The sequence below is a fragment of the Panthera leo genome, chromosome C2, assembly GCF_018350215.1.
Source record: "Panthera leo isolate Ple1 chromosome C2, P.leo_Ple1_pat1.1, whole genome shotgun sequence".
Lineage (NCBI taxonomy): Eukaryota > Metazoa > Chordata > Mammalia > Carnivora > Felidae > Panthera > Panthera leo.
This window is the reverse complement of record NC_056687.1, coordinates 152,834,867-152,847,154: the sequence shown is the minus strand read 5'-3', so window position 1 is coordinate 152,847,154 and position 12,288 is coordinate 152,834,867. Positions and strand designations below refer to the sequence as shown.

Genomic DNA, 12,288 nt, shown 5'->3' with positions numbered 1-12,288 from the left:
TTAGAATATTTCTACTTCATTCCCTAGACCGCAGAATATAATTCTATTTTAACTTTACCCTTTTTCCTTTCTTCTTTTCCAGTCATGGCTCCGATCATCGTCTTGAGGAAACGGGGTGGTGATGTTGGGCAAGTGTGGAGGACTGTCTGCATCTGCCTCTTGGAGAAGCAAGCTGTTATTCAGGGCCCCTTATGGAGCCAAAGACCAAGAAAAATCTGACATTGGCCCACAGCTAATATTGCAGACTGCCTTTCAGATCGATTATATCAGTGGAGAAATGGTGATAGTTTTTTCTTTTTTCTTCAGTTTTTTTTCTTGGGAAGAGTTTTATGTCGTTTAAGAGATTTTTTTGAATAACTCAACCTGACTTATGGGCTCATTTAATGTTCCTCTCTTCCATTCTTTTTGTCCCTCTTTTTAAAGAACTGCTTGCCCTTCCTATTTATTTTTAGGGTGATTTTTTTTTTAAAGACTTGTGCAATACATTTTGAGGTGAAACGTAGTGGATTTTTTTCTGATAAATTAGAGCATTTAATTGAATATTTTATCCAGATTTGTTGAATATTTGCTAAAGTTCTTTAAGCTATACATATGATAAATCCAAATAGCAGTACCTCATTGTTTACTTAGCTTTTGTACTTATATTTTTCAGAGGAAAAAAATACTACTGTAAATTGTAAATAGTCAATACTGTATTGTATGCAGATCTGTGACTGTTGGCAATGTCATCTTGGAAGAATAAATAAAGTTTATTTACTGTATAAAATTTGCTTATGGTGCTGTTTCCTAAGTTGGACTGTATTTCAAAATAGTTAGGAAATGATGTTCTATCCGGGTGAATATCATGAGGAACTGTTTGTCAAGATAGCTAAATGCTAACCATTTGGAAAGGTTTTTGTTTTTGTTTTTTTCAAAATCAGCATGACCAAGTTAGAAGAAGTATGGAAATAAAGAATACTTCATGGTGTATGTTTCAGGAGTCTGCCAACTTGGAGATGCCTCCTCTCTCTGGAGTAGACCATACTCTGATTTTTTTTTTACACTTAATGAGAGAGCGTCTTCTGGACAGCAAGAGATGGGAACTGTTCAGAGGGTTTCATACACTATGTTCTAGCAAATACAGTATTCAGTATGCAAGTATTCCCTAACCTCTGCCTCGAGGTGGAACCACAGTACAGACAGTGTGCACCTTAGCGCTCCTGGTGTAACTTATTTTGTGATAAAAAGTGGGGAGCTCGGGGAGGGGGTGGGTAGATGACGGGGGGGGGGGGCGGTCTTCCTACATAACCCACAGCTGACTCCTCTGAGGACACCTGTTCCAGCAAGGGAAGAGGGTCTTCTTAACCACCACCCCTGCTTTTTTTAAAATCAGGATTTACTTAAGGGGCAAAATTTTGTGCCACCAAAGAGTTTCTGACAACAGACATGACTTCTTACCTTTTTTATATAGCTTGTCCTAAGGTAGAAATTGTGGACTCTTAGTAACATTTGCATATGACTTCCTACTAACTCCTTTATGGAGATAAGCATATCAGAAAGTATGTAGGGGGTCAGCACGCCTTTTCTAGAAAGGGTCAAATAGTAAGTATTTTCTGCTTTATAGGCCATCCAGTCTCTGCCACAACCGCCCTCTGTCACTGTCATAGAAGTACAATCGTACGTAATACGGAAGTTAATGAGCAGAGCTGTGTTCCAGTAAAGCTTCATTTACAAAAGCAGGTGGGAGGCTGGATTTGGCTTGCAGGCTGTGGTTTGCCAACCCCTGAGAAAGTGAACAAGCTGGGTTTTCATCGTGGAGTTGGGGGAGGAGTGATAATCCCTTAATCCTAGGACTTGCTCATTTTCCCCCAGTGCAGGCAGGCGGCCTCTTCTTTCGGAAAAAGGCACAGCACATCCAGTTCACCTTGATCAAGAATGATGGTGACATTTTCTCAATGACTTGTTCCAGCAAGAAGGACAAAGCCTTTCATCTTTCACTGTGGTCAGGGTCAGGGTCTCAGACCCGTCTGGGGCCTTTTCTTGAAGACCCTCCCCTGTACGTGTGTCCCCCCCTTGATGCCTGAGAAAGGACAGCTTTTCCACCAGTACTTAACAGGACATGTTTGCATCGTAGATTTCAGACTGCTGAGGACTTGGCCTTCCACTCTGACCGTGACTTGCCACAGAGAGAGCTGTGATCCCAGCACAGAGATCCTGGCGCTGGGGCTCTGAACCCAAGGCCGTCTCCAAGACCTCGTGACAGCAGCACACGAAAAGGTTGGTGCAGTACATTTACTGCCAGGAAACCAGCAGTTCACCTCGAAAGGTGTTAGATGCTGGTAAGACATTACATTAGCAAGTGGTTGGTGAAAATCACTTGCACCTAACAGGAATTAATTGTATAGTCACTTTGTTCAGGGCAGGTGCGTGTGAATTTTGGTAGAGAACCATCTCCTTGTTGACTTGTGTCTTAGTCTCTTCACGCTGCTGTAACAAAATTCAGTGGCTTATAAACATGGAACATTTATCTCTCACAGGTCCATGGACTGAGAAGTCCACAGTCATGGCACTGGCAGACCTGGTGTCTGGGGAGGGGCCACTTCCTGGTGCATAGATGCCTTTTCAGGATACCCTCCCGTGGCAGAAAGGCAGGCGTTTTCTTTCTCTGGCCTCTTTTTTAAGGGCATTTATCCTGTTCATGAGGGTTCCACCTTCATGATCTGATCCCTGCCCAGGGGCCCCACTTCCTAATACTGTCACATTGGGGGACAGGTTTATTTTTGTTTTGCTTAAAAAATTTTTGTTTAAATTTTTTTATTATTGAGAGACAGAGAGCATGAACATGGGGAGGGGCAGTGAGAGGGGGAGACACAGAATCCAAGGCAGGCTCCACGCTCTGAGCTGTCAGCACAGAGCTGGATGCCGACTCGAACTCACAAACCGCGAGATCATGACCCGAGCCAAGGTCAGACGCTTAACTGACTGAGCCACCCAGGTGCCTCACGTTGGGGGATAGGCTTTAACATGAATCTTGGTGGGGGGGGGGGGGATTCAAACATTCAATCTATAGCAACTTGGGAGTTTTTGAATTAGGCATTTCTAAACAAAGGACTGGAACATCATTTATGGTTTTCTGAAGTGTGTTTACTTTTCTTCTTACCAAAATTCACTGACCACAAAAAGTGCTTGTAGAGGAAGTAGGACACAGATACTAGAAGGATGCTCATGCCTTTCTCTGGCCGCGGGGCCCAGAAGATGGGGGTGGCCCAGGCACAGCCATCTTTCCAGGCACAGCAGGCAAGGGTCTGAAGGCCATGGGATAAAATACGATGTTTCTTTGAAAAAGCAAAAAAAGACTTTTTGATTTGATTTTCTTTCTGATTCTGACAGAAATTTAGGTTCATTGTAGACAATTTGGAGAATACATTTTAAAAAGAGAAAATAATCTTCTGGAATCCCCCACCAAGAAATCACCACTATTACTACTTTGGTGCCTTTCTTTTTCTTGTTCTTTCTTTCTTCCTTTGGTGCCTTTAATCATGGAGTATGTTTCTAATGTGTGAATACGCTCTGTGTGTGTGTGTGTGTGTGTGTGTGTGTGCGCACGCAGACATGCCTACAATCATATGTCTGTTTACATTGGGGACCATTAAAATTTCTTTGAAACTATTTGTAATTGCCTCACATTTCATCCAGTGGATATATTCTTGTTTAATCCCCTTTTCTGCTCTTGAACATTTAGGTTATGTGTAATTAGTCACTCTCATTTAGTTCTCCATGATGATCTCACTGTCTGTATTGTAAGCATCCTTGAAAAAAGCCAAAAACGACACAATCCGGGACCAACCTGCGTTTCCCTCAACAGCCTTTGGTTTCCAAACAAGCGGACACGTTTTACTTTACTACGTGCCACATTTGTCTGGCATCATTTCCCCTAACATTCCAAAGATGTGATGCATGCGGGAACATTCTGAGTCAGTACACTTAGAACACTACATTTCAGAACTGGGCTTCACCCAAATTTGACGTGCCCGAGATGAAATAGCAGTGCCTAAAGCATACTTTCCACAGCAGGGTGGGTGGGTGGGTGCAGGTGAAGGTTCAGACAAGGCAGCAAGGGACATTCCTTACGTCCTCGAGCCACGTGTTTCTGTAGTAACAACAATTTCCTCAGACTTCAGTTTGGGATCCTCTTTAGGTTTTGTTGTTGGAATGTTCTCTAGAAGCATTCAAACACCAAACATAGATGAACTTGTCTTCAATGACACAGTAAACAATACAGCCATTTAAAACTCTGATTCAGGGGCATCTCGGTGGCTCAGTCGGTTAAGCGTCTGACTTCGGCTCAGGTCGTGATCTCGTGGTTCGTGAGTTCAAGCCCTGTGTCGGGCTCTGTGCTGGCAGCACAAAGCCTGGAGTCTGGAGCCTGCCTCGGATTCTCTCTCTCTCTCTCTCTCTCTTTCTGTTTGTCTCAAAATAAATAAACATTAAAAAAAATTTTTTTTAACTCTGCTCCAAGTATTTTCCCCTAAATCAGCCTAAAATGCAGCCATGGGAACGTCTCTTTCACTTTCCCAGCTCGTTCCCCCGCTGCAGGAAGACTGCCTCTTGGTTACCCCACACCTAGAGCAAGCTGCCTTTCCCTTTTAAGTGGGGAGTATTTCGTGTTTCCCTGTCTGTCCCTCTTCTCTCTCCCACTGCTCTCTGTTGAAGTGGGTAGGACGGATAATTTGTCTTTTTCATTCATGGTCTCCAGCAGAAGCTGCCCCAAGATCTGGGGTGGATCCTGAGGTCCTGGCCATAATGTCTGGTGCAGCGATCGGCTGAGACTTTTGGGATGCCTTTGGGAGGAGGCCGAGTGCATCGTTGGGGCAGCCGGGAAGGAGATGAATGTTTATGATGCTGTGAGCAGGTTGTGGTGGATTGGATTCTTGTTTCCAAGTCTTCACACACTTTGCCACCCGACTTGCTAGTACTTCCTGTCAGAGTGGGCGGAACGCATTTCTCCACCAACACTGCGCGTGGCCATGTGACCGTCATCCAGGGGTTCTGAGTGAACATGATAAACGCCGTGTCTGAGCAGCGGTCTTAAGAACCCTTGCGCAGGTCAACCACTGCTCTTGACCTCCGCCATGGGACTGAGATGCGGTTGCCCCTTCGGCTTGGGCCCTGGAATCGTGAAGGCACATCAGCCAGACATGTGACACGAGTGAGAAGTAAACATTTATTGTCGTAAGCCCCCGACGTGTGGGGATCATTTGTTACTGCGGCCTAACCTAGCGAAAGCTGATTAGTACGTCATGAAGCAAAACAGGTTACGACAGGTTACAAGATCATGTGTTTAGATTTTAGAGTTTGACTCTATGTCGTGGTGTAGATTTCCTCAGATTTATCCTGTCTGGGGTTTTCCCAGCTTCTTGAGTCTACAGGTTTGTCTTTGGCCAGATTTGGGATGTTTTCAGCCATTATTTCTTTGAGTGTCTTTTCAGCCCTACCCTCTTTCTCCGCTCCGTCCTCTCCTTCTGGAACTCCAGTGACACAATGTTAGATCTTTTGTTACCGTCCCCCAAGTCCCTGAAGCTCTGTTCATTTCTTTTTTCAGCCTGTTTCCTCTCTCTTATTCAGACCGAGCAATTTCTGTTGTTCTGTCTCAGGTTCATTGACTCCTTCCTCTGTCTCTCCATTCTGCTGTTGAACCCACAGCCATGGAGTTTTTCATTTCAGCTATTGTATTTTTCAGTTCTAAGATTCCCACTTGGGTCTTTACCTCTTCTATTTCTTTCCTGAGATTTTCCGTTTCCTTGCTGAGATTTTGTTTTCTTGTTTGTTTTGAGCAGGTTGTAACTGCTGTTGAAAGCAATATATTTATGACGGCTGCTTTAAAATCTTTGTCAGGTAATTCTAACATCTCTGTTACTGTGATGCTGACATTTATTATCTTCTTTTACTCCAGTTGAGATTTTCCTGGCTCTTGGTCTAATGACTTTCAGTGGAAACCTGGAAATGCTGGATATTATGTTATGAGACTCTGGAATTTATTGAAACCTGTTTTAGCTGGCCTCCTCTCGGACTGCTCTGGCAAGGGAAAGGGCGGGGCTGTGCCAGGCGGGGATAGAAGTCTCTACTTGGCCTTCACTGACACCCAAGGCGGGGAGGGTCCCCTCATCACTGCCAGGTGGGGGTGTAGAATTACAGATCCCTGCCAATGCCACCTGGGCTGGGAAGGATAGGAGGTGCCCCTTTACTCTTCCCCATGTGGCCTCCACTCACACCCGGGAGGAGTGATGGAAAGGGTGACCTCTCTACCTTCGGGTAGTAGACAAAGTCCTCGACTCTCCACTGGGCCTCCTCATACACCCCCAGCAGAGACGGGGAGGAAAGCTGTTTGGTGCCAGCAGGGATGGGAGTCCAGGCTCCCCCACCGATATGGGGATGAGGTGGGATGGGGAAGGCCCACGGCCACCTGCCGGGATGCAAGTCCTACTGCCTGTTGTATCTCCTCTACCATCACCCTGGCATGAGTTGAGGGCCCCTCCCTACAGCCTGGTTCTGTTAGGGGCCTAGGCTTCCCACTGGGCCTTTGCTGGCAGGGTGGGGGTAGGGCCGTGGGGTTTTCTGCCGTGTTTGGGCAGAGTACCACGGCAGTTGTCATCTGAAAGCCCTCCGTCTTGCCAGGCGGCTCCTTTCCCAGCCCTCCGGCCAGGGAGGGCATCGAGCGTTTGCAGGCAGCCAGCTCCTCCAGCCCCGGGTCTGCCTGTGTGTATGAGGCAGGGAACCCTGGGGAATTCACAGCAGGCCATTCCTCAGGCCCCAAGGCCCCCAGCTGGTCCGCCATCTTCCCTCCACCTTCCGGAATCTTCTCACATTTGTCTTCTGGAGCACGTCCTGGGTTGTTTTTTTTTTTTAATTTTTTTTAAGATTTATTTATTATTCAGAGACAGAGACAGAGCATGGGAGGGGCGGAGAGAGAGGGAGACACAGAATCCGAAGCAGGTTCCAGGCTCCGAGCTGGCAGCACAGAACCCGACGAGGGGCTCGAACTCACAAACTGTGAGATGGTGACCTGAGTCGAAGTCGGGTGCCCAACCGACTAAGCCACCCAGGCGTCCCTGTCCTGGGTTTTTAGTTGTACTTGGTGGGAGGAACAGGGAGAAGTGTGTCTATCCGTGTTCCTAGAAGGGGAAGTCTCCTACACAGTGTGATTTTATTTATGCATTTATTATGTATTATGTATTATTTATTCGATTCAGAGAATTCTACATATTGTTACAGATGCACTTACTTTTAACAACTGTATGAATATGTAAACCAGAAGAGCATACGGTTAATTCACAACAGTGGTTAAAACCGGTTTTCCCGGATCACCTCTACCCTATCTCTGCTTCCTCACCTTCTCTAGCTTTCTTCATGGGCATCCAGCATTGCCTGTGCTCAGTAAAAATGGTCTTTTTCCTTGAACTAGAATGAAAGATCTGAGAGGTCAAGCACAGTATCTGTCTTGTCCACGACTATATTGTTAGGACCTAGAACATGTTGTGAGCACTGAATGAATGAATGAATGAACACATGACTTAAGAAAGAGGAAAAAATGTACCAGTACTTTCTTTGTAATGAGAAACAAAAATGTTTTTAAAGGCTGGAAATTTTTTTTGAATTTTAAAAAATATTTATTTATTTATTTTGAGAGAGAGAGAATGAGGGAGAGGGGCAGAGAGAGAGAGAGAGGGAGACAGAGAGTCCCAGGTAGTCTCCACACTGTCAGCTCAGAGCCAGACTCGGGGCTTGAACTCACAAACTGTGAGATCGTGACCTGAGCCGAAATCAGGAGTCAGGCAGATGCTAAACTGACAGCCATCCAGGCGCCCGGAGACTGGAAAAATGTTTAAAGGCCTCTTTCTCTCTGCATTGAGAAGGCACATGGGAGTGCAGGGCGGCAAGAGGACCATACTCATAGCAAAGCCTGGACTTTGTTTTGACTTGTTTTATAAATTACAAAGACTGACATTTTAAGGAACCAAGTCCTGGAAACGCACCTCAGGACGCACCAGTGGAAATGAGCACCGCTGGAAAGAATCCCTTCCCCGTTGTTTTCATTCCTCATTTCCTAGATGTTTTGCTTTCAAGACTGAGCCACATTGGATGTGAAGATTAGTTTGGGCCCAGGGAAAGAATCTGTCCAGATTAAATTTTCCTAATCTCTTGGGGAGGCTGGCTAGAAGTGTAGGCTCTGGGGCCAGATGGCCAGGGTTCAAGGCCTGGATTGGCCATTTATTCACTAGGCAAGGGTCCTCACCTGTAAACCTCAGTTCATCTGTAAAATGGGCATAATAATAATAATAATAGCATCTACATCTTAGATTGAATCGATGTTTATAAAATGCTTGGAATGGTATCTAAAACATGGTAAGATCTAGAGAAACATTGGCTAGAACCAACCCCTGCCTATGTCAGGAAGACCTCAAGAGAATAGCCTCGATCAGAACAAGGGCCCAAATCCTGCCTGGAAGTAGGCCAACGGGAGTCACAGCAAAGACTGTGGGGAGGGGTGTCACCCATGTGGGAGGGGTCACCAGTGCCCACTCTCCTCTCCACATGCTTCCCAGCCTCAAGAGCAGGGTTTCCTTTCCTTTTCCTCTCGATTCTCAGAGGTACCCCCCCGGGGTGGGTTGGGTCTGCACCGCACCCTCTGTGGCCTCATCCTGCAGGGACCCTTGAGGATCTTTGTCACCTGGAGAGGCCGGGACTTCCCTGGGTGCTGGCTCAGAGGGGGGCTCAGGAGAGATCCCCTCCTTCAACCTTGGCTCCGTGTCTGTTGAAGGCTCAGGATTTCCTGGGCCTGCAAACCAGTCTTACCATAAGGTTCTGTTTGTCCCGCAGGGGACCACCTTCCGGGGCCAATCGGGGCTCGTGCGGCTCTGCCTTAGGTCTTCAAGGGGACCAGCTGCCCAGGAAACTTAACGCCTTTATTCACCCTGTTCGCACCTGTGTCCACCGTGACCAGGTTTGCAGCCCTAGCCACTGAGGGGTGTGTGTGAGTCAGTGAGTGTGCGACGGTCAGATTCCCACCACCCAGGCGGTGCCAGAACAGAGTCGTGCCAAGACCCTGAGAAAGGAAAGGCACAGAAACACAGCTCCGGAGCCCCTGGAACCCCAGCATTAGCGAGCCAGAAGCCGCCGCGTTCGGGAAGCCTGCACGTCCCAGGCTGCTGGGGCTCCCACGGAGAATCGCCAGAAGGAACAGATCCCTGAGTGGGGGCAGGGTGAGAACACCCCTCACTGAGCTTCGCCAGGGTGACACGGGACCTGAGTCCCCGGGGGAGCAGGAGCAAGCCGGCGAGGGCGGGGAGGCCTCCAAGGCAGGAGCAGAGGTGAGGGACGGCGGGTGTGGGGTGTGGTCGTGACGCCACAGCAAGGGGGAGCTGCCGGCCTCGGGTGTGGGGCGGGCGGGGCCGGTGATGAAGGCCACCGAGTCCTCGCTCAGTTCTTAGACTTCATCGCAAGCAGTAACAAGAGAGAACTGCACAACACTCTTGATGTTCTCAGCTCAAAGCCATTTATCTTCTTCCTTGAAAGTTCAAGGCCAGTTTTGCTGCCAGGAATCTTGCAAAAGCAGCTTTCACCAGTGTGGGCTCTAAAAAATGGAAGGCACACGGGGTGTTCCGTTGCTCAAGCCGAACGCAATGCGCAGAGTGATCCGGGCAGGGGGTGGCCGGCGGGGAAGGAGCTGTTTGAAGTCGAGTTTGTTTATTGGTGCTGTGTGCACCGCGTTGCTCGTCTCTGGGCCCAGGAGAATGAGGCTACAGCCAGCTGGCCTTTGTCACCGAGGCCCCCAGACTGAGCGGCTTCACAGGCAAAGCTTTAGACCAGCCTCCAGGCCCCTTGGCCCGCTGCTCAAGCTGGCACAAGCGGATCCCACCCTGGAGATGGCGAGCCCGTTCCACGTCCAGCTGAAGGTGTGAAGGACTAAAAGCAAGCCAACCCAATGACTGGAGGATGATCCAAAGGGAGGGAGGGAGTTGTGTGTGCCTTTCAAGAGCAGATTCCTCCCCCCGCCCTCGCTCCCCAGTTCTGGACTGTGGAGCCATTGCTGAGAAGCAGGTGCCTGGCCCAGCCTCACCTGCACCCCTGGCTTCCCCGGCGTGTCACCGGGCGGCCGGGACTGGACCCGCCCCCAGGCTCTGCCGCCGGCTGGGTGATCGCAGGTGAGTGTCCGACGAAGGGCATGTGCCCGTGGCGTGTAATGTGCGGGGAGCCCGGGGACGGTGGGGTGCGGGTAATGGTTCGGAGCCCCTTCCCGCCCCGTGCCAGACATAACTGCCCACACTCGTCTCGTTCCCTGTTGCCACGATCATCCTATAGAGCAAACCGCACGGGATCCAGTGGCTTAAAATAAGCATCTATTTAGCTCAAGGACACCTGCAGGTCAGTGGCTCAGGCTGGGCCCCCTCCGTGATCTGGGGGGCTGGCGGGCCATCTGGTAGCGGCTCAGCTGGGGACACTTGGCTCCACTCCCTGGCTGCCACCCTTGCAGCAGGCTGGCCGGGCACGTTCTCACGTCAAGGCACAGACGCGAGAGCAGACGTGGCAACCTGCCAGCCTTTGACCCTTCCGCCTGTACCATGACCTGGGCCCAACTCAGGATCAAGGGGGACGGAAACAACATCTCTCGACGGGAGGATTCCTATCAAGGATCCTCCAAGGAGGATCCAAGGAGGAACGGCACGTTGTAGGGGTGCCTGGGCGGCTCAGTCGGTGGAGCGTTTGGCTTTCGCTCTTTGCTCAGGTCACGATCTCCTGGTTCGTGGGTTTGAGCTCTGTGCTGACACCACAGAGTCTGCTTGGGATTCTCTCTTTCTCTCTGTCTCTCTCTCTGCCTCTCCCCTGCTTGCTCTCTCTCTCCCAAATTAAAAAAAAGTCACATCGTAAGGACGTGTACTGAATACAGTAAGGGGCTGAAGATTGGGGCCCTTAAGGTGAGCAGGTTATCAAAACACTTCTCAACTCAGCACCCCCCAGCCCCTGCCCATCAGTTGTGTTCACACCTGACCTCAAACCTGTTTGCCCTCACAATCGTGAATGTGCAACCTTCAAGCTGGGTTTCGTGGAGCCTTTTGGTTCCAAAGGGGGTGCTTCAGCGAAGTCTGCAGGGGCAGGGAGAGGACAAAAAGGCATGGCTCTGGGCCTCCTCCCCACTCAGAGCTGCCACACTTTTATTTGGTTTAGATACTGGGGTTCGACATGAGATTTTATTTGAAAAAAGATTCTGCCGTCAAATGACTTTAAAACGCGTCCTCTCCTTGGATGTATTCAGACCAGCAGGAGGAACGTGCTTAGCACAGATTTCTTTGGTCCCTGAAGAACCAAAGTCTTTCTTCGCTGTGCCCTAGGCTCTCCTCAAAGGCCATTAGGAGAAGAAAAACCAGGGAATCAATGATTGCATGTTCTTTAAAACTATTTTATGAGAGTCCCCTGTCTATAAGATACTTATTTCATGGCCAAGTGCCAGGGGAAGTTTCAGTGTATTTTCTCTCTTAGAACTATTTTATGTGTCACGTAACGTATCTCCCTTTTCACCTTGGCCACCTGGAAGCACGGTGCCAAACTTAGGTCACAGGTTTACAGAACTCTTAAAACCAGACTGGCCCAAGGTGCTTTTAAAATACAGATTCTGAGGCTTCAACTGCACAGATTCTGTTTCAGTCTGAACCGCCGGGCTGTCCCTGGTGGCTTCATTGTTTCTGCTGTCTTCCTCTGGCCTGGACTTGCCCTCTGCTTCTGACATATGCGTACTCGGGCTCTGATCGTTCTTTTGTCTTATACTCTCGATGCTTCGTAGGCCCGAACTGACTGCGAGGAGGGGGCTGCTCGTGGGGCCGGAGGAGGCCGTGCCCAGCCGGAGAAGGGCAGACAGACCCTCAGCAGAGGAGAGGGTAGAGGTGCCAGGACCCTCCAGGTCTGGGGGGGTTGCACATCCAGGTGTATTCCCCAGAGGGCGGCCCAGGGGGAGGCCTGATCTGGGGCTGAGGCTGGGCCAGGATCCAAAACACCCTGGGGCTCTCAGGGAAGCAGGCTCCAGGCTGAGAAAGAGCCACAGCCCGCCAGGTCCCCTGCAGCGTCCTGAACCCCGGCTCACACGGGGCTCCACACCCAACTCTTTCATCCTTGGGTACCCCTAAATTTAGGCGGGGAAACTCAGGCTCCCAGAGGTTAATTCGATATGCAGGCTTGGCCAAAAATTGTTCAGAAGAACATGATCATTCTCTAGGATGAGTTTGAATTTAGAATCAAATATAAATGTTGAAGTAGAAC

General features: G+C 49.2%; 1 protein-coding gene and 1 long non-coding RNA gene across 7 annotated transcripts in view; both read left to right on the top strand.

Annotated features, from left to right (window-relative positions):
* GOLGA4 (golgin A4) overlaps positions 1-761 on the top strand; it is a 124,616-nt gene extending 123,855 nt beyond the window's left edge. For all 6 annotated transcript variants that reach the window (XM_042903770.1, XM_042903768.1, XM_042903767.1 and 3 more), the window contains one exon: positions 83-761. In XM_042903770.1, coding sequence (XP_042759704.1) covers positions 83-106 — 24 coding nt within the window. In that variant the 3' untranslated portion in view covers positions 107-761. The remainder of the gene's footprint in view (positions 1-82) is intronic.
* Positions 762-1,762: 1,001 nt separating this feature from the next.
* On the top strand, positions 1,763-11,926 carry LOC122198618. The gene is made up of 3 exons (XR_006193060.1): positions 1,763-1,981; positions 2,114-2,256; positions 11,816-11,926. It is a non-coding gene; the product is annotated as an uncharacterized LOC122198618 (long non-coding RNA).
* The last annotated feature ends 362 nt before the right edge of the window (positions 11,927-12,288 follow it).